Genomic DNA, 23,105 nt, shown 5'->3' with positions numbered 1-23,105 from the left:
AAAAATCGCAGATCGCCGCCATTACTAGTAAAAAAAAAAAAAAAAAACAATAAAAATGACAAATCTTTCCTGTAGTTAGTAGACGCGATAATTTTTGCGCAAACCAATAAAAATACACTTATTGAGATTTTTTTACCAAAAATATGTAGCAGAAAACAAATTGGCTTAAAATGCTAACACATTTTGATTTTTCAATATTTTTTGGGGGGGAATGTAATATAGCAGAATGTGAAAAATATTGTTTCTTTTTTTTTTCAGAATTGTCGCTCTTTTTTTTTTTATAGCGCAAAAAATAAAAATCGCAGAGGTGATCAAATACCACCAAAAGAAAGCTCTCTTTGTGGGAGAAAAAGGACATCAATTGTATTTAGGTACAGCATCGCACGACCGCGCAATTGTCCGTTAAAGTAACGCAAAATATGGCCTGGTCATTAAGGGGGAAAATCTTTCAGTCCAGAAGTGGTTAATGTCAGATCTGGGGTCAAAAAGACCTCACATCTCCCATTTACACTAATGCTCCATTCACACTTGAGCGTATCATTTTCAAACTTTTTGGGGGGATTTTTAGGGTGTTTTTTCCAGGCGTTTTTGGCAGGTGTTTGGAGGAAGGCATTGACATCCAACAAAAACGTTTGTAATCTGCCAAAAAAGAAGCTCATGTACTTTTTTGAGCTTCAGGTGTTTTGCATCAGGCGACCAAACACACAAGGGCCAGGGGCCATTGAAATGAATGGGATTTTGCTTATTGGGCGTTTTAAGACTTCAGAGATGAGCGTTTTACGAGCTGAAATACGCTCAGGTGTAAACAGGGCCTGAAAAGAAAAAAAAAAGTCATTTTTTTTTCATCATGGAAAAAAAATGGGCCCTTTAGGGCCATTGAGAGGAAGCGACGTATGACACCGCTATGGTCCACCAAGGCCATAGAGTCCAGTGGGGGCCAGCTTTTCCTCACTCGACTTCCTGCCTAGGAGGGGAAAGGACCTGATCCAACGGCTCCGGTAAGCGGGGAAAACGACCGGGAAGCAGCGGGAGGGGGCACCTCTACCGCCGCCCAAAAGCGATCCACCGCTGGGACCACTTTTATGGAAAAGGGGACCACCTGCCCAGTAAAAAAATACTGGGGTATGGCAGCTATCTGCTTCCACAGCCCTGGTATTTAATGTCAAAGTAGCAACGTATAGCTGCAGCGGGCGGTCCGGAAGTGGTAAGGTAAGTTTCACATAATGTGCTAGTATGCGATGCAAGAATATGAGAATTAGTAGCCCAAAAAAAAATTAAAAATCACACACATTGAACTTGATTGACCTGTGTCATTATTCAACCTTATCAAATATGTACGATGACGAGCTTCTGCTTCTCCCATGAATATGTTCAAATCATTCAAATATTGTTATAATGCAACATTTTCATTCCTATACAATATGTTGATAGATTTCTTATGTTTCCTTTAGATCATTTTATTTTTTTCCTTTCTTCCTAGATTCCACCATGAATACCTCAATACACACCAATTCATTGCTTTTTCACCAAACGTTCCTTAGAGGCCAACCAAAAGCTCTTGGGGTAAGTGCAATTTCAGTTAAGGTTAAATTGTTTGCAAAGGCATTTTTCTTAACCTCTTGCCGAGCGCCCGCCGCAGATATACTGCGGCAGGCTGGTTTGGCTGTGCGAATCGACGTATGGGTACGTCGGTTCGTGGGAGTGGTCCTGGGGGTGAGCACGCGACCCACCAACAGCGCGCGCCTGCCCCCACTAGGCAGCAGGGATGCCGATCCACTGGACCGGCGGCAATCCACTCTATATGGTCACCATATAGGGATAGGGATATGTCATATTGGGAGGAAATATGAGTCCACATAAGTGAGTACACCCCTAAGTGAAAATGTTCAAATTGGGCCCAAAGTGCCAATATTGTGTGTGGCCACCATTATTTTCCAGCACTTTCTTAACCCTCTTGGGCATGGAGTTCACCAGAGCTTCACAGGTTGCCACTGGAGTCCTCTTCCACTCCTCCATGACGACACCACGGAGCTGGTGGATGTTAGAGACCTTGCACTCCTCCACCTTCTGCTTGAGGATGCCCCACAGATGCTCAATAGGGTTTAGATCTGGAGACATGCTTGGCCAGTCCATCACATTTACCCTCAGCTTCTTGAGCAAGGCAGTGGTCCTCTTGGAGGTGTGTTTGGGATCCTTATCATGTTGGAATACTTCCCCTCTCCAAAGGGAGGGGATCGTGCTCTGTTTCAGTATGTCACAGTACATAATAAACAGGCAAAAAATTTGGGGGAGCATACCCATGTATTTCTAAAGCTGCTGCAGCTATGAACCAAAAGACATGTATATTAAAAAATGAATAGCGCGCAAATGCAAAAGAAATAATTACCAAATCTGAAGACAATCCATAAATAAAAATGGGGATTTGGTCCCACCATATGGCCATATCGTGCTCAAGCCCACTACTGCGTCAAAGTACCCCATTATCAGTGGGTCCTACACTATCCATGAAAAAGAGATGAATCCAGCCTTTCTAACCCTTGGAGATAATACTCCTTGCTGGGAAGGATGTGCAAATGCACTACAGGGGACTCCTCCTATATCCACTTGATGGTGGACACTGATAGAGTACAGGTGTGTGTGGGGGGTGGGGTGCTTAACCTCGATAGTCTGGTCAGACCGAATACATAATAAACAGGCAAAAAATTTGGGGGAGCATACCCATGTATTTCTAAAGCTGCTGCAGCTATGAACCAAAAGACATGTATATTAAAAAAAGAATAGCGCGCAAATGCAAAAGAAATAACTACCAAATCTGAAGACAATCCATAAATAAAAATGGGGGTTTGGTCCCACCATATGGCCATATCGTGCTCAAGCCCACTACTGCGTCAAAGTACCCCATTATCAGTGGGTCCTACACTATCCATGAAAAAGAGATGAATCCAGCCTTTCTAACCCATGGAGATAATACTCCTTGCTGGGAAAAATGTGCAAATGCACTACAGGGGACTCCTCCTATATCCACTTGATGGTGGACACTGATTGAGTACAGGTGTGTGTGGGGGGTGGGGAGGGCTGCTCAACCCCGATAGTCTGGTCAGACCGAATACATAATAAACAGGCAAAAAATTTGGGGGAGCATACCCATGTATTTCTAAAGCTGCTGCAGCTATGAACCAAAAGACATGTATATTAAAATGTTTTGCCTGTTTATTATGTATTCGGTCTGACCAGACTATCGAGGTTGAGCAACCCTCCCCACCCCCTCACACACACCTGTACTCAATCAGTGTCCACCATCAAGTGGATATAGGAGGAGTCCCCTGTAGTGCATTTGCACATTTTTCCCAGCAAGGAGTATTATCTCCATGGGTTAGAAAGGCTGGATTCATCTCTTTTTCATGGATAGTGTAGGACCCACTGATAATGGGGTACTTTGACGCAGTAGTGGGCTTGAGCACGATATGGCCATATGGTGGGACCAAACCCCCATTTTTATTTATGGACTCTCTTCAGATTTGGTAGTAATTTCCTTTGCATTTGCGCGCTATTCTTTTTTAATACACATGTCTTTTGGTTCATAGCTACAGCAGCTTTGGAAATACATGGGTATGCTCCCCCAAATTTTTTGCCTGTTTATTATGTATTCGGTCTGACCAGACTATCGGGGTTGAGCAGCCCTCCCCACCCCCCACACACACCTGTACTCAATCAGTGTCCACCATCAAGTGGATATAGGAGGAGTCCCCTGTAGTGCATTTGCACATTTTTCCCAGCAAGGAGTATTATCTCCATGGGTTAGAAAGGCTGGATTCATCTCTTTTTCATGGATAGTGTAGGACCCACTGATAATGGGGTACTTTGACGCAGTAGTGGGCTTGAGCACGATATGGCCATATGGTGGGACCAAACCCCCATTTTTATTTATGGACTCTCTTCAGATTTGGTAGTAATTTCCTTTGCATTTGCGCGCTATTCTTTTTTAATACACATGTCTTTTGGTTCATAGCTACAGCAGCTTTGGAAATACATGGGTATGCTCCCCCAAATTTTTTGCCTGTTTATTATGTATTCGGTCTGACCAGACTATCGGGGTTGAGCAGCCCTCCCCACCCCCCACACACACCTGTACTCAATCAGTGTCCACCATCAAGTGGATATAGGAGGAGTCCCCTGTAGTGCATTTGCACATCCTTCCCAGCAAGGAGTATTATCTCCAAGGGTTAGAAAGGCTGGATTCATCTCTTTTTCATGGATAGTGTAGGACCCACTGATAATGGGGTACTTTGACGCAGTAGTGGGCTTGAGCACGATATGGCCATATGGTGGGACCAAACCCCCATTTTTATTTATGGATTGTCTTCAGATTTGGTAATTATTTCTTTTGCATTTGCGCGCTATTCTTTTTTTAATATACATGTCACAGTACATGTTGGCATTCATGGTTCCCTCAATGACCTGTAGCTCCCCAGTGCCGGCTGCACTCATGCAGCTCCAAACCATGACACTCCACACCACCATTCTTGGCTGTAAGCAAGACAAACTTGTCTTTGTAGTACTCACCTGGTTGCCGCCACACACACTTGACACCAAATAAGTTTATCTTGGTCTCTTTAGACCACAGGACATGGTTCCAGTAATCCATGTCCTTAGTCTGCATGTCTTCAGCAAACTGTTTGCGGGATTTCTTGTGCATTAACTTTCCTTCTGGGAAGAGAGCCATGCAGACCAATTTGATGCAGTGTGAGGCATATGGTCTGAGCACTGACAGACTGACCCCCTACCCCTTCAAACTCTGCAGCATTGCTGGCAGCACTCATAACAACTATTTCCCAAAGACAACCTCTGGATATGATGCTGAGCTCGTGCACTCAACTTCTTTGGTCGACCATGGCAAGGCCTGTACTTAGTGGAACCAGCCCTGTTAAACCGCTGTATGGTCTTGGCCACCATGCTGCTGCTCAGTTTCAGGGTCTTGGCAATCTTCCTATAGCCTAGGCCATCTTTATGTAGAGCAACAATTCTTTTTTTCAGATCCACAGAGAGTTCTTTGCCATGAGGTGCCATGTTGAACTTCCAGTGACCAGTATGAGAGAGTGAGAAGGATAACAGCAAATTTAACACACCTGCTGCCCATTCACACCTGAGAGCTTGTAACACTAGCAAGTCACATGACACTGGGAGGAAAAATGGCTATTTGGGCCCAATTTGGACATTTTCACTTAGGGGTTTACACATTTTTGTTGCCAGCAATTTAGATATTAATGGCTGTGGGTTGAGTTATTTTGAGGGGACATCACATTTACATTCTTATACAAGCTGTACACTCACTACTTTACATTGTAGCAAAGTGTAATTTATTCAGTGTTGTCACATATAAAGATATAATAAAATATTTACAAAAATGTGAGGGTGTACTTACCTTTGTGAGATACTGTATTTAAGTGCAGATACCCAATAGTGAAATCATGGTGGAACCTCCTTATAATAATAGTGGGAACCCCCTTATAAAATCAGAATTCCATAAAATAAGTGAATACACAAACATCCAATTGTAGCAGAATTCCCAGCCATTTTGCTGGATATGGGTCCGCCAGGGTTACCGCTAGCAACAGCAGCACAGTTAGGCATATTCTCCAAGTGTGAGCACTGAGACAAGAACCAGTCCAGTATCTTTGGGTTTTTAGGTTTATTGAGAACTTGGATGGGAAAAGGGATAAGTGGGATACTCTTCTGGCTCAACTAATCACAATAACAGGGGGACAACTCAAAAATGACTGCTGACACTGACTTGACGCTGGCTGAATGCTAGTCAACGCCGGTTGGCGCTAGTGAATGCTGACTTGCGGTTTGCTAGCACTGAACTGACTTCTGTCACTTTCTTGTGTCACAAAGTCCTTGTAGAAAGGGGGCCTCACAGAACCCCAATTTTTGTGCTTACTCTGCTCTTTCTATGTCCTCTTTGGCTTCTTTGTCAAGAAGGGTGACAACTTCAGGACCTGGGGAGCTGCTCCCAGCCTCTGAACCCTAGTCCCATTCGGTTTCCTCGGTGGATCCTCAATCATCAATCCCCTCTGCAATAGATCCATACTTGTACTGGATTGAAGGGGATCCTATATTGAAAATCCCAGCTCCCTCTTCCCCACTAGTGCTTGTGGGTGAGGCCTTAATGGCCGCAGGCCATGTTTGCTATGCGATGGGGAATAGGAGCAGTCCTCATTGCTGCTACGGTTGGTGCATCCTCTGGCCACTTCCTGGCCGGTTGGGTAGGCATGCATCCTCTTCCTAGAGCTCCCAGTGACCGAGTCCCTCTTACTTATGATGCTAGCCCACTGTCTGTTTGCATGGCCTCCAGGTTCACAGGAATCATGCCCCTCCCACCTCCACAGTGGAACCTGGACTCTGCACCGGTCACCTCTTGAATGAAACCGGACTCCCAAGACACACACATCTGCTTGGGCCGGCCTTCACTTTTCTCTGCCTGCAGCAGCAGGTAGCCACACTGCCCACATTGGCTCCACGCTTGCACTTTCATCGTGATACTAATACACTGTGGACATACCATTCCTAAGTACTCCAGGCCTCCTCCTGTGCACAGTGTGAGCCCTCCTTCTGGTACCATCTGGATGCCGGTGTCCCACACAAAGGTTTGACTGGGCTGCCTGGTCTGCTCCGATGTCTGCCTAGCAGGTTCCCCGTAAGTGGGTGAAGCGACTGCGGTCACACACTTCTGTTTTACAGCAATCTCCATGTTGCTCTCTCCTGCACGTGTCTCCCTCTCAGCCACACCCGAAGGAGGGGGTGTTAAATAGACTCTCCTAGTCACTCCTGATTGGCGGGGTGCGACCAATGTCTCCACCCTTTCTCCTTGTTTGGCGGTGGCTCCTCCTGCTAGGCAGTGCTGTGTAGATCATGCTTTCCAGCGCGGTACAGTAACTCTTCCCCTGCCATGCTCTCTCTCTCTAGCCCACAGGAAAGTTACTGTAAAGCGGACCACATCCCTCGCCAGACGTGCATCCACTCTTCTTATTTGCAACAGCTGCGCCTCCCTCTCCCGGAGCCAACTGTCCCTCTTTTCCAGGCAAGAGAATTATTCCACTGTCATAAGCACAGTCAATAGTCCTCTCCCCAACACATGTGCAAGCAAGGCCCTCCATACTGTCTCCGAAGATAGTCCCACTGCTCCTCACGGCATGGCCGACTACAATCTTCACAGTATCCATGCACTCACTGTACAGAATGAATGTTCTGCTGTCATAAGCACGGTCAACATCAATCCATAAACTTGTACACACACCTGGCACCTTGCTCCTCATGCCCCTGGCCGCCATTTTCTTCGTCCCTCCCTGGACCTTTCACTGTTAAGCCGCTGCAGCTCTTGTTAACTGACACAGACTTCTTCCCTGCTCTCCAATGCCTGATAGCAGAGTACATGTAATCAAAATGGAAGGTTCCCATTGTTTTACAGAACTGACTGGAACACTTGCGTTGCCATGGGCAACCCTCCATGTGCACCTCAATCTTCATCCCACTCTCCCAGTCTCCCCCAGAGCTGACCTCACACTTGGCTTGAGCTTTGAACAGCAGTTCCAGGCACAAAAATGTAGATTTTTGAAGTTTTCTTTGGCCGTTGCCAGGGACAACTGACCCAGTAACCCATGGCAAAATCCCGGAGGAGCCCCCAAATGTAGCAGAATTCCCAGCCGTTTTGCTGGATATGGGTCCGCCAGGGTTACCGCTAGCCACAGCAGCACAGTTAGGCATATTCTCCAAGCGAGAGCACTAAGACAAGAATCAGTCCAGTATCTTTGGGTTTTTAGGTTTATTGAGAGCTTGGATGGGAGAAGGGATGAGTGGGATACTCTTCTGGCTTAACTATACACAATAATAGGGGGACAACTGAAAATTGCCTGCCGACGCTGACTTGACGCTGGCTGAATGCCGGTCAATGCCGGTTGGCACTATTGAACGCTGACATGCGGTCTGCTAGCACTGAACTGACTTCTGTCACTTTCTTGTGGCACAAAGTCCTTGTAGAAGCTCCCTTAACACTTTCCTTTGAGGTAGCTACTTGTACATCTGCTGCAACGCTTAAGACTTCAGGGCTTGCACCGGCGCCCTCTTTACACACACACTTATCTTCAGGGCTTAGACTCTGGCAACTCCTTTCTAAGCCTCCTCCTGGTTAGCTGTCTCCTGGATCCCTCTGACCTTCTGGAGTGGTCCCCTGTCCTAGGCAGACCCCTGGGCAGTTTACAGTACTCACAACACTTCTTTCCTGGAAACTTCTGCCCCAGCAGCTCCACTCGGTCCACAGCACACTGGATCCCTCTCTGCAGCCTAGTTCAACCTTCTGTCCTACAGGCCAACCGCCATGGACACCTTTCTTGACGCTGACAGGAGGAGAGACAGCCGTCAACCTCCTCCTCGGACTCTGCTTCCCGCCAAAGACGCTCTATCATGTGCTCCCCTAGACTTATATTCCCTCCCAGGATGCACTGTGGTAGAATCTGCCCTCTGGGGTACATACAAGCCCTGGTGTGCTATTGGCCAGGTTTCCTCCACTGTCCAATGAGAGCCCTCATTGGACACAGTGGGGAGACTCCCCAAGCTCAACAGGCACACCTAAGAACACACAACAATCAGAGTCCCCTCACAAGCAGACTGGGCCACCCAAATACTTTACCTAGCACCTACCTAGGAGGGTGCTACACAATTGTAGCACTACTCCCTTGGGAGCTGCTGAATATGGGTTCCCCTGGGTTACCATTGGCAACAGTAGAACAATCTGGCATGTTTCCAAGTGTTTGTACCTCAGACAAGGACCAGTCCAGTTTCTTTGGTTTTTATGATTTACAGTATTTGGAACTTGGATAGGAGAATGGATGAGTGGGATACTATAACTAACTAGAACTATGTACAATCAGCAGGGACGACTTGAAAAAATTCTGGTTAATGCTGGTTAACGCTGGTTAACACTGTGTAACACTGGTTAACGCTGTATAACGCTGTGTTGAGCTAGTCACGGCTAGGCCGCTGCTTCACTTTGTCCTTGGCTGTGAAAAGAGACATCAAGCTTCTTGAGGTATTCCTTTCCTGAGGCAGCTATTCCATTAAGTTAGACTGTACTGCTGAACAACTTCAGGGCCCTTCCTGGCACCCCCTTTATCCCCTAATCTTCAGAGCTTAACAACTTGGCACCCCTTTTACTGTAACACTCTGGGTTAGCTGGCTCCTTGATCCCCTTGACCTCTCTGGAGTGCTCCCCTCCATTAGGCAGACACCTGGGCAGATCCTTAAGTACTCACAACACTGTTTTTTTCTGAAGTCTTCTGCCCAGTAGCTCCACTGGTCAGCACACTGGATCCTCTGCAGCACAGCTCAACCCCTTGTCCCTAGGCCGACTGCCTGGACCACCTTCCTCACTTCAGCAGGAGGAGAGACAGCCGTCCACCTCTTCCTGGAACTTTGCTCCCTCCAAAAGATACCCTGTCAGGATTTATTTACAATCCCAGGATGCATTTCAGCAATGCCCACCCACTGGGACAGTCATAAACCCTGGTGTGCTATTGGCTAGGTTTCCTCCACTGTCCAACAAGATCCCTCATTGGATACAGTGGGGAGACTCCCCAGACTCAATAAGTCACACCTGGAAGCAAGTGACAGGCTAACCTACAGATCAGGCCCTCCTGATAAGCAGAACAGGGCCACGCAGATATTTTTCCTAGCACCTACCTAGGAGGGTGCTACACAATATATATATTTTACAAATACAATTTGGGCTATATGTGAAAAAGTGATGGGAACTCCTTACATGCAAGCTTTCAAAGTCTCTATCCTTTAATAATATATTAATTCCATCAATCTCTTTGTGGTAGTCGGTATGAGCAAACAAATCTCCAACACTTTTATCTTTCTGTGTGTTTCATCTCTTAACACCACGTGAAGTGCCACCAATCTACATATGTGCTCACTTTCCACTTAGCCCTGTGCACAGGTCAGTATGCACTCTATCCAAAACCCCCCCAAAAAGTTTTGCCTTTATGTAGCACCACCCTAGATAGGTGCTAGGTAAATCATTTGTTTTGCTCCAGCTGCTTATCAGGTGATCTGCTAGTTATAAAAACAATAAGGTGTAGCCACCCTTCTCCTGCGCTTAGTATCCAGACCCCTCGACCACACACTTCACGGGACTGACAACTGGCTTCTCAGATGGCTAAGGTCTTGCTGCCCTTAACGGACTGGGGTAGTCCACCGATACTATAAGCAAAAAGAACAAAAAAGGGCGCACCGACCTAGCGCATTATCCTCAATGTAGGCTTTATTTAAATGATATTAAAAAATGGCTACTCACAGACGTAGATAAAAGTAAAGCATATCAGGCTGGATTGCTCGAAAGTCCGTGTTTAGTCCATATAATCGTCCATGATGAGATGACTGACGCGTTTCGAGGTCTAACCTCTTCTTCAGAGTCACTGTGTCATGACTGTCTCTTTGGTTTAAATAGTGATAAAGTAAGGTAGCGACCCAGTCACTGCCCCCAGGTGGGAGTATCTCCTCCCCCGGGGGAGTGGCCGGGCGCCACCCACTCCCTATTGTGACATATTAGGTAGTATACAGTGGCATACATCGATCATACAAGTACAAAACAAATGCTAAAAAGATAATATATATATGTGGAATAAAAACATATGCATAAAAACAGTGCAACAAATATCCAGATAAAAACAACCATGAGCAGGTATTAAAAACAAATAAAAATGCTTTCTCAGTGCACTTGGAATCATTATAGGTCCTCCCTGGACTGACATTAGAGAGCAGCTAATATAAGCATTGTTTAGTAATCACCCCACAATTTTTCTATTACCTTGGTTGTCTGCTGTATCTAGTACAGCCTATGTACTTGTATGTTCATAATGATGGTGTCTCACCCCCTCCTCTCCACACTTTCTTCCCTTTGCTGATCCCATCATACTGGGGGGGGGGGGGGGCACCTCCACACCAGATGAGAGGGGTCAGAGAGGGGATAGGAGGCCGATCTTGTATTCTGTTGCCCTAACCTGCTTCCTTGGACAGGTAGGGCACAGGCGTTGGTGGAGTGTGGAGCCGATCGGTCATGTGGTACCGATCACCGGCTCCGTGGAACGCACGCCGCTACCCTACTTCCGGGTTAGTGCGTCATGCGTTCCACCCGACGTCACTTCCGCCGACGTCACTTCCTGTATCTAGGGAAGCTGCGTACAGCGGGGTGGTCCGTCTCCAGGACAACTCTCTCCATCACTGTATTGGTCTGACAAGCGCCGACCACGCCCCCAATATACAGCATCACATCCCACTGTGTTTCTGCTAGTTATGCCTGTTACATGTGTCCAGGTGTGAGTTACTTGGTCTGAGGGAGTGTCCCCACTGTATCCAATAGGGAAGTCTGTTGGACAGTCTGTTGGAAGTCTGTTGGACAGTGGAGGAATCCCAGCCAGTGACACACAGGCTTTTGTGGCAGTCCCAGTGGGAGGGCACTACCACAGTGCACCCTGGGATTGACCATAAAAACTGAGGGCACATGTGACAGGGCATCTTTGGCGGGAAGCAGAGTCCCAGGAGGGGGCTGACGGCTGTCTCTCCTCCTGTTGTCTGAGGAAGGTGGTCACAGGCAGTCGGCCTGGTGAGCCAGGTGTGGAGCTGAGCCATAAAGGTCCTGGAGAAACTGATAGTGGAGCTGAGGGCAGAGCTACCTGGGAAAAACAGTGTCCGTGAGTACCAGGGGGCTTGCCAAGGGGTCTGCCCAGGAAGGGGATCACTCCAGTGAGGTCAGTGGATGGAAGGTCAGTGCACACAGTTAGAGAGAAAGGGGGTGCCAAGTAGTAACCTGAAGAGTAATTTACCAAGTAGTTTGCTTTTCAAATACTTAACTTCAGTGGCAAGGTGAAGCAGCGGCCTTGCCGCATTTAACATAGCTAGAAGTCCTCAAGATTGTGCATAGTTTACCAAGTTGGAGTGCCCATCTTATCCCTTCTCCCATCCCATTATAAAACAAAAACAACAAAAATCAAATCCCCTGGACTGTTTACTGACTGAGCCAAGAATCTAAAGTACTAAGAATTCACAAATTGTTGCTATGGGTAACCCAGGGGAACCCGCTTTCAGCAGCTCCCATGGGAGTAGTGCTACATTTAGTTATATTATACCTGTATTAAAATCTCCACTTATAATAAAAACTATAAAAATACACTCACATTTAACAATGCAAAAAAAATTGATTAGGCTTGCCAAGATTTGGGTGCATTGCTCCCTTAAGACCATCCAAATATCAGGCACCACATTATACCAGGTTATTGGAGCTTCACTTCCTGTCCGGCATGATGACGTCACAGACTCCCCCCCAAAAAGGGTAGTGCTTCACTAAGTTTACATACTTAAAATAATTTTTAAAAAAAGACCCCCCATAGTGTGACTGACTGACATTTAGCTGCTAAACTGTGCACTGTCAACTTTATTTTTAGAAAAAATCTTGTTTTGAAGCTGTAGGCATCATCCCAGTATCAAAAATTTCAGCCGGTGATTCCCTTTAATGAATAATTGATTTGAGTGGTTTTAGAGTGACACGATCACTTCTACAGGCGGCAGAATGGTGTGCCCCCCCCCCTCCTCCGCCACTGCCTTTCCCGGGCTCTCCTGTCCGATCAGCGGCATCCTGTGGACTGAACAGAGAGAGAGGAACTGATGTTGTTCTTTCCTCTGCAAGATTGGAAACCAGAAGCGATGAGGATTAAAGCCTCGTACACACAAGTCGAAATTCGGCCGGGTGCTCTCGACAACCGATTCCGGACTTTTCGGCTGAAAAAATTCTGGTGTGCAGGCTATAAAATTTTTGTCCACCGTCAAAACACGTCCGATTTTCGTGCAGTCAGCACAGATTTCGACAGGGAAAAATCTTATGAGCAAGACTGGGCATGCTCAGAGAAGAAAGAACACAAAGAAAGCAATCCAACACATGACATCACTTCTGAAGTAAAATTCTGTCGGACGACAAAATTTGTGTGCAGTCTAGAGCACATTCCAACCAACAGACACCACTCTGGACAAAAGACGAACGACCGGTCGGCGGAAATTCATTGCGTGTGTACGAGGCTTTAGTCACTTCTGGTTTTGGTTTTTATGTTTACAAGCTGTTACCAACTTCTATAAGCATCTGATAAAATCAATCTTGGTTTAATCAGATGCTTTGGAGGCCAGAGGAAACAACTCGTCTCGTAGACCCCAGATATCTCCATAAGGAGGACCTGTCATGGCCCATGCTACCACATGGGATGGTGTTCATCCCTTGTGATAGCAATAAAATAATACATGTACAGTGTTAAAAAAGTAATTGTAGATAAAATAAATAATACAATTTAAAAACAACTTAGAGCGCCCTGTCCTCCCATGCTCACGCGCAAGTGCGAACAAGCATGTAGGTCCTGCACGCATATGTAAACAGTGAGCCCTGGCTGACGCATGATCAGACCAAAGTGGCCTGAAAATAGGTAAGTATATAGATCTTTTATACACAGGTTAGTCAAAATAGATGTTGGGAGGGTTAAGAATAGTTAGGTTTTGCCTGGAATTCTTCTTACAAATATTATAAATTCACAACAATATAAAACTGCAATAAGTATTGTAGTATGGTAAGCAACGGGTTAAGTTGCCGTCTGCAAAATGTTACAATTATGTATATGTCTGGGAGCTGGGTGTGGCTGAAGTTAGTTGCATGCTGATGTGCAGTGAATAAAGAAGCAACCTGTACAGCTTGTCGGTGTTAATACACTACATTTTGGCGACGAGGATGGCTAGCTTTCTGGATTTACCGGCTATCGGACCGTTTGATGTGTCTGGAGACCACACTAGTCTCTCACAGTGCTGGGACAAGTGGAAGAAGGGATTTCAGTTCTATGTTATAGCCACAGGAGTGACTGCACCTGCTCAGAAGAGAGCCATGCTGCTGCATCTAGCTGGACCTCAAGTTCAGGACATTTTTGAAACCCTGGGAGCAACAGGGGAAGATTCAGACTATGAGACAGCCATGAATAGACTGAGTGAGTACTTTGAGCCAAAGAAAAATATTCCCTATGAAAGATATAAGTTTAGACAGGCTGTGCAAGAACTGGGAGAAACCACAGACAGTTATGTGACTAGGCTGAAATATCTGGCAAAGTCTTGTGATTTTGGGACTGTAACTGAGGAGATAATCAGAGATCAGGTCATAGAGAAATGCACATCTGTGCACCTCAGGAGGAGATTATTGAGAGAACCTAGTCTCACACTTACTAGTCTGCAGGAGATTGCAAGAGCCATTGAACTGTCTGAGCTCCAGGCTCTGCATATTGAAACCAAGAACACTGCATCTGTCAATACAGTCTCCAAACCTACCTATAATAATAGGAATATCTGGAGTAGAAAAGAGAGTTTTCCACAGAGGACTTTACATATCACCTGCAATAAATGTGGCAGGGCGGGACACACAAGTCAGGACTGCACTGTGGTACAGAATAAAATGTGCTTTGCTTGTGGAAAGACAGGTCATTTTGCAGCTGTGTGTAGAAGTACAACCAGAGATAACAAAACCAAAGGACAATCTGCACAAGTAAATGTTATAGCTGAGGATAAAGAGAGTGCTCCTGACTGTGAATTTATATTCTCCCTGTGTTCTCTGCAAGCCGGGACATTAACCATTAAGATTGGAAATACGGATGTGTCAGTGTTGATTGACTCTGGAGCTACATGCAATGTTATGGACTTGGCTTCTTGGCACAGTCTTAATGGCAGAGAAAATCACCTTAAATTGTGTAACACCACTAAACAGATTTATACTTATGGCTCCAGTACACCACTGCAACTTAAAGGCAAATTTTATACCTCTGTTCAAACACATGAGACTGGTCCTCCATTGCAGACCGAATTCTATGTTGTAGATGGCACAGGGTCGCCTCTGCTTGGTCGTCAAACCGCAATGGCACTAGGGGTGTTACAGATTGGCCGTGATGTAGGCAGCGCAAGAGTGAATATGGTGTCTCCTGCTATTTCTGCATTGAAAGAGGAATTTAAAGATTGCTTCTCTGGGTTTGGAAAATTAAAGGATTTTCAGTTGGAGCTTCACATTGATCCACATGTAAAGCCTATTGCACAGCCAGTACGCAGACTTCCTTATAGCCTGAGATCACCTGTTGAGCACAAACTGGTAGAGCTGCTAGACCTTGCCATTATTGAACCTGTGGAAGGGCCCACTCCGTGGGTATCGCCGTTAGTTGTTGTACCAAAGGGCACAGATATTCGGATTTGTGTGGACATGAGATGTGCTAACCAAGCTGTGCAGAGAGAGAGACATCCAATTCCCACTATTGAAGATGTTCTACATGCAATGAATGGGGCAAGTGTCTTCAGTAAACTGGATTTGAAATGGGGTTATCATCAGATTGAATTGACCCCAGCATCTAGAGTCATCACTACATTTGCAAGCCATAAAGGTCTTTTTAGATACAAGAGGTTGATGTTTGGCGTATCGTCCGCACCGGAGGCCTATCAACATGTGATTCAGCAAGTGCTACATGGTTGTGAAGGCACGCATAACATTTCTGATGATATAATTGTGTGGGGAACAAACACACAGGAGCACGATGAACGTCTCCGTGCAGTGCTAAATTGCTTGAAGGAGAAAGGGTTAACATTAAATGAGAAGAAGTGCACATTTCAAATGAATAAAATGACTTTTATGGGCCATGTGCTGTCTGACAGGGGCATTGGTCCAGAGGACTGTAAAATTAAAGCTGTGTCTGATGCCAGAAATCCTGAAAACCCTGCAGAAGTACGCAGTTTTCTTGGGCTAGTGAATTACTGTGCCAAGTTTATTCCAGATATGGCGACTGTCAGTGAACCTTTGAGAGTGTTGACTCGCAAAGCAGTCCCTTGGAAGTGGGGCTTTTTGGAACAAGGTGCATTTGATGAACTTAAGAGACGGCTGACTTGCGCCACAACTTTGGCTTATTTCAATCCTACTGCACACACCCAAGTTATTGTCGATGCTAGCCCTGTGGGGTTAGGCGCCATCTTGGTTCAGAGACAATGTACAGGCGATTACAGGCCTATTCAGTATGCAAGCAGATCCCTCACTGATGTAGAGAGACGTTATTCTCAGACCGAGAAAGAAGATTTGGCTGTTGTTTGGGGATGTGAAAGGTTTCACACCTATCTCTACGGCCTTGATTTTGAAATCATCACAGACCACAAGCCTCTGGAAGTGATATATTCGCCACGCTCAAAACCATCCGCCAGAATTGAGAGATGGGTTCTCAGATTGTTACCATATCGCTTTACAGTGCGGTACAGACCTGGACCGACTAATGCGGCAGATGCACTTTCCAGCTTGCCTCAGTCTTCTGCACCTGTTCATAACCTGGCAGAAGAGTACATTCGTTTTGTGGCTACTAACGCCATGCCTCAGGCATTGACACCGCGGGAGGTTGAAGAATTGTCATCTGTGGATCCGGAAATTGCTCGGTTGAGGAAATGTGTAAGACAAGGGGTTTGGGTGGATTGTGACCCAAGCTATCACAGAATCAAACAAGAGCTGAGTATTGCAGGACAACTAGTTCTACGTGGCAATCGTATTGTGATGCCTAAAGACTTACGGAAACGTACATTACATTTAGCCCATGAGGGCCATCAAGGCATTGTACGCACCAAACAAAGATTACGTGAGAAAGTCTGGTGGCCAGGAATTGACAAGGATGTGGAACGTTTGGTTTCTTCATGTCGAGCATGTCAGTTGGTGGGCAGCAAACCTAAACCAGAACCAGTAACTCACACTGTTCTACCTGAGGGACCATGGGAAGATTTAGCCATTGATCTGTGCGACATTCCATCTGGACACCATCTTTTAGTTGTTGTGGACTATTATTCAAGGTGGCAAGAGGTGGTAGTTCTCACTAAAGCTACATCATCAACTGTAATTGAGGGGTTGGAGAGCATTTTTGCATCTCATGGATTGCCTAAACGGATTGTGAGTGATAATGGTGCCCAATTTACTTCTCAGGAATTTCAGGATTATCTGAAATCAAATGCTATTGAACATCATCGTACAACTCCATACTGGCCACAGGCTAACGGGGAAGTGGAACGCCAGAATCGAACCTTGCTGAAAGCTTTGCAGATTGCTCATTTAGAGAGAAGAGACTGGAAAAAGGAACTGTGGCGTTTTCTTTTGGCTTATCGCACAACTCCGCATACTGTCACTGGCGTTAGTCCTGTGGAACTTCTTTGTGGTCGCAAATTCAGGACAAAATTGCCAGACATTGGGGGTCCTCCTACAAGTCAGAAACCTTTTCGGCATATTGATGAGGAAAGGAAGATCCGGGCTGAACAGTATGCAAACCACCGCCGCCATTGTCAACCTAGTGGCCTTCAACAGGGTGATAAGGTGTTGCTTCAAAGTGAGCGGTTTAACAAACTGGCTCCGTCCTTTGAACCTGAGCCTTATGTTGTAAAGGAGAAAAGAGGTACTCAAGTGGTTTTAGAGGATTTAGATGGTCACACAAAAGTGCGTAATTCCTCATTTGTGAAGAAATTTATTGAGTCAGAAGGTCAAGTATCGGAAGATGGCGAACAGGCAAAGAGTAGTGATGATACTGCCAGTGATCCAGACGTCAATCCACAACCATCCACATCGGAATGGCCGAGAGAAAAACGAGCAACAAATCCACCGGCCTACCTTAAGGACTATGTGTATAGTCAGGAGTTTATAGTTTAAATTTTTAGTTGTTCATCCATGCATTTTGTTAATCTTATTAATACGTTGTGCATGTTATGTTTTATTCAAAGAGAGGAGGGAATGTAGTATGGTAAGCAACGGGTTAAGTTGCTGTCTGCAAAATGTTACAATTATGTATATGTCTGGGAGCTGGGTGTGGCTGAAGTTAGTTGCATGTTGATGTGCAGTGAATAAAGAAGCAACCTGTACAGCTTGTCGGTGTTAATACACTACAAGTATATTTCTAAAGTCAGTAAAGGAGACTTGCTATGAGAAGCTCTGTTTCTGAAAATGCTAGTTGCTCAGGTAAGATCTTTGCTTATCTAGTTTTAGTCACTTCTCAATGAATTCCATTAGATAGCACCAAGGATATTTATGTCCAGCCATTCATATTATTATTATTATTTTCCTCTTTAGATTGTGCTGGTTGTTGCTGGTGTCTTGGAAATTGCTCTGGGTATAGCATCAGTATACACAGGAGCTCTCCTCTCCTTGTTCAGTGGAATCGATTTTTGGGGAGCCATAATTGTAAGTAAAAATATTCCCTGTTATTATTTTACTGAGACACAGACTAGTTAATTCTAGTTACATTGCTCAAGCATTTGTTAATTACTGTAGCACTTATCCCAAAGCAGCCACTAATAGTTTTGGGTCCTGCACTCCCTCCCTGGCCCTAGACGGAACCTTAGAGCCGGTCCACACTAGCGCGACTTGTCAGGCGACTTGTCAGCCTGACAAGTCGCGCTCCCTCGCGGTTCATTGACCGCTACAGGACCCGTTCTAATAGGAGCGACATAAGTCTCTCCGACTTAGAAAAAGGGTCCTGTACTACTTCGGGGCGACCTCAGAGCGACTTGCATAGACTTCCATTATGTGAAGTCCCTGCAAGTCGCTCCAAAGTCGTGGTGCATGGTAATGCACAAGTCGCCCCCGAAGTAGTAAGGAGTCTTGTCACCTCAGTGTGAACTGGCTCTCAGTCCTGCTGATACCACCCGAATAATTTAGCCGAGGCCTCCCAGCAGTTACACAAGAGGGGTACACAACAGCTGTGATAAAATGAACAGGTTGTATCGGCAAAACTAGAATGATGAGGGAATACAACAGTTTTAAGATTCAAAGTTAAACACAACGGGGTTGATTTACTAAAGTTGACCAGCTGTCATGGTACACGTGGGTACCAATGACATAGGCAGAGGAAGACGGAGAGTCCTAAACGATTTCAGGGACTTAGGCGCTAAGTTGAGGACTAGGACCTCCAAGGTAGTATTTTCCGAAATACTACCTGTACCTCGAGCCACACCAGAGAGGCAGCGGGAGATTAGGGAAGTTAACGAGTGGCTGAGGAGCTGGTGTAGTAAGGAGGGTTTCGGGTTCCTGGAGAACTGGGCCGACTTCTCAGTCGGTCACCGGCTCTTTGGTAGGGACGGATTGCACCTAAATGGGGTGGGTGCAGCCGTACTGGGTGCGAGGATGGCCAAAAAGTTAGAGGGGCTTTTAAACTAGGGAATGGGGGGGGAGGGTACAGATGTAGAATTAGCCAGTGGAAAGCAAGTTTCAGAGGGCAGAAATGGGGGCATTAGCGGTAGGGTGTTCGGAGCTCCTAAACCCAGGGTGGGTACGGGGAAAAATCAAGAGAGCAGCCTAAAAACATCAAATGAGGATAAATGTAACCGATCAAAATTACGAGGCTTGTATACCAATGCCAGAAGCCTGGCCAACAAGATGGGAGAGCTGGAGCTGCTGATGTTTGAGGAGGACTTAGATTTTGTGGGGATAACTGAGACTTGGTTTGACAGCTCTCATGACTGGATGGCGACCATTCAGGGGTATTCCCTTTATCGCAGAGATAGAGAGGGTAAAAAAGGAGGAGGGGTATGTTTGTATATTAAGAACAGTATACAGGTAAATATGAGGGATGATATTAATAATGGAGCTATGGACGAGGCAGAATCCCTATGGGTAGAGCTATGGGTAGAGCTTCAAAGGAAAGGCACGGTGGGGAAGGTAATATTGGGCGTATGCTATAGGCCCCCCAACCAGAGGGAGGAGGGTGAGGCGGACCTCATGTTACAGATAGGATTGGCAGCAAGGATGGGAAATGTCATTATAATGGGGGACTTTAATTATCCTGATATAGACTGGGCAGAAGGAACCGCGCATTCAGCCAAGGCTCGGCAGTTCCTAAATGTTTTGCAGGACAATTTCATGGGTCAGATGGTGAACGCACCGACAAGAAACAATGCGGTACTTGACCTACTGATTACCAACAATACAGACCTGCTCACGGATATAGAAATACGGGACAACTTAGGGAACAGTGACCATAGGTCAATTGGTTTCAGTATTAATTACAGTAATAGGAAACACAAGGGTAATATAAGGACACTGAATTTCAAAAGAGCCAATTTCCCTAAACTGCGCTCGCTGCTAGAAAATATCAAATGGGATAGAACCCTGGGAACAAAGAACACGGAGGAAAAATGGGAGTGCTTCAAGAGCATACTTAACAAGGGGGTGGGCCAGTGCATTCCACAGGGAAATAAATTTAAAAGAGCAAAACTAAACCCTGGGTGGCTAAACTCCAACATAAAAATGTATATTAGAGCTAAAGAAAAGGCCTTCAAAAAATACAAGACTGAGGGGTCATTGGCAGCATTTAAGCACTTCAAAGAGTGTAATAAGAAATGTAAAGACGAAATCAGGGTGGCTAAAATAGAACACGAGAGACATATAGCGGAGGAGAGTAAAAAGAACCCCAAGAAGTTCTTTAAGTATATAAACAGTAGGAAAGCGAGGCCAGAGCACATTGGCCCCATAAAAGATGATAAAGGAAAAATGGCCACAGAGGACAGAGAAAAGGTGGAAGTGTTAAATAATTTCTTTTCTTCAGTCTTCACAAAGGAATCGGGGGGCTTCACGAACCTAGCTTGTAAGGCCGAACTAAATAATACACCTCAGGAAGTGCCGACATGGCTAACAGAGGATAGACTTAGAGCTAAACTAGAGAAACTTAACATAAATAAATCCCCGGGACCGGATGGCTTGCACCCAAGGGTTCTTAATGAGCTCAGCCAGGTGATTGCCAGACCATTATTCTTGATCTTTAAGGATAGTTTACAGACGGGTATGGTGCCAGCTGATTGGAAAAAAGCCAACGTGGTACCAATATTTAAAAAGGGGCAGAGATATATCCCGGGTAACTATAGGCCGGTCAGCCTAACATCAGTAGTCTGCAAAATTTTGGAGGGGATGATAAGGGACCACATACAAGACTTTAGTAATGAAAACGGTATAATAAGTAGTAATCAGCATGGATTCATGAAAAATCGTTCGTGCCAAACCAATCTATTAACCTTCTACGATGAAGTGAGCTGCCACTTAGATAAAGGTAAGCCTGTGGATGTGGTGTATCTGGACTTTGCAAAGGCCTTTGACACCGTTCCCCACAAACGCTTACTGTACAAACTAAGGAAGGTAGGTATGGACCATAAGGTGAGTACCTGGATAGAGAACTGGCTCCAGGGGAGAGTCCAGAGGGTGGTGATTAATGGGGAGTACTCGGATTGGGCGGGTGTTGAAAGTGGGGTCCCCCAGGGTTCTGTCCTGGGACCAATCCTGTTTAATTTATTAATAAATGATCTAGAGGAGGGGATATCTAGTACAATCTCAGTATTTGCGGATGTGGAAATCTTGCAAGCAGACCTGAACAAAATAACGGGGTGGGCAACTACATGGCAGATGAGATTTAATGTAGAAAAATGTAAAGTAATGCACTTGGGGGCCAGAAACCTGAAAGCAAGCTACTCACTAGGGGGGGAACCTTTGTGTGAGTCTAGGATGGAAAGGGACCTGGGGGTACTGGTAGACAACAGGCTTGGCAGTGGCATGCAATGCCAAGCCGCCGCAAGCAAAGCCAACAGAATACTGGGATGTATAAAAAAGGGGATTCACTCCAGAAATAAAGAGATTATTCTTCCACTCTACAAGACTCTGGTCCGGCCACATCTGGAGTATGCTGTCCAGTTCTGGGCACCGGTCCTCAGGAAGGATGTGCTGGAACTGGAGAAAGTCCAGAGAAGGGCAACAAAAATAATTAGGGGAATGGAGGACATCAGCTATGAGGAAAGACTACAAGCACTGAACCTATTCTCTCTGGAGAAGATATGATTGAGGGGGGATATGATATCAATGTACAAATACTGTACTGGTGACCCTAGCATAAGGAACAAACTATTCAGAAAAAGGAGATACAATAAGACACGTGGCCACTCACTAAAACTTGAGGAAAGGCGGTTTAACCTTAAAGTGCGTAAGGGGTTCTTCACTGTAAGAGCGGTAAGGATGTGGAATTCTCTTCCACAAGCAGTCGTATCAGCGGGGAGCATTGATAGTTTCAAAAAACTATTGGATGGACACCTTAAAGACCACAACATACAGGGGTATACAATGTACGGTTAAAAGCAAACACACACACACATCATAGGTTGAACTGGATGGACTAATGTCTTTTTTCAACCTCACTAACTATGTAACTATGTAAAGGCAAATCCACTGTGCACTTCAAGTGCACTGCAGGGGCACTTGGGCGTGCAGTCGTTGTGGATCTGATGGGAAGATCTGAAATGAGGAGAAGCTCTGCTTATTTCTATCATCCAATCACGTGCAAGCAAAAATTTTGTTTTTATTGTCCTTGCATGTCCCCCTCAGATCTACAGCGATTAAAATTCCAAGTGCACTTGTAGTGCACAGTGGATTTGCCTTTAGTAAATAACCCCCAATGAAAAAACACAATGACAATACAGTGCAGTTAGTTCAGGTACTGTATTCTTTAAAGTGAAACCTATTATATCCTACAGGACCAAAACCATTAACAATAACCCTCTGGCAGGGAGATAATGCCCCAAGTAAATTCAAGTGGTTAACAAAAGAACAACACGCTAGCTGACTTAAGGGCTCTCAGTTGGGAGAATCTAGGCTTAAGTCTGAAAGTCTACTTAATCTCCTGCACACCAGTGCTGTTACCAGAGGGATCCTTGGGGTCTAAATAGTCCTAATATAGACTTCTGCTGGCTTGGTTGGGGCCCTTTACATTGGCACGCCAAGCAGTATGATGTTACTTTAACCTACCTGGCGGTCTGATTATGTCAGGATTTCTGTGCTAAAAGCGGTACATTGTTTTGCATGGAAATATGTTGTTTTATATTTTAAAACTCACCTTCCCCTGCGATCCCCCGCTGTCCTTCCCCGCTGTCCTCCCCAGCCATCCTCCCACTGTCCTCCCTCTTTGTGCTCGGATGATGCCGACACCTGTCTCCTGGTTCCCTTG

The 23,105-nt window shown here is 45.6% G+C and overlaps 1 protein-coding gene across 1 annotated transcript in view; it reads left to right on the top strand.

Annotated features, from left to right (window-relative positions):
• Positions 1–1,488: 1,488 nt before the first annotated feature.
• Positions 1,489–23,105, top strand: part of LOC309563732 (membrane-spanning 4-domains subfamily A member 4A-like) — a gene marked incomplete at both ends in the record, with an annotated part of 53,477 nt that continues 31,860 nt past the window's right edge. Inside the window, 2 exons of the mRNA XM_082268331.1 lie at positions 1,489–1,563; positions 18,197–18,307. Of these exons, the coding sequence (XP_082124457.1) occupies positions 1,489–1,563; positions 18,197–18,307 (186 nt within the window). The remainder of the gene's footprint in view (positions 1,564–18,196; positions 18,308–23,105) is intronic.

This window comes from Pelophylax lessonae (assembly GCF_965119305.1).
Source record: "Pelophylax lessonae genome assembly, chromosome: 9".
Classification (NCBI taxonomy): domain Eukaryota; kingdom Metazoa; phylum Chordata; class Amphibia; order Anura; family Ranidae; genus Pelophylax; species Pelophylax lessonae.
This window is presented reverse-complemented; position numbering and strand designations above follow the sequence as displayed.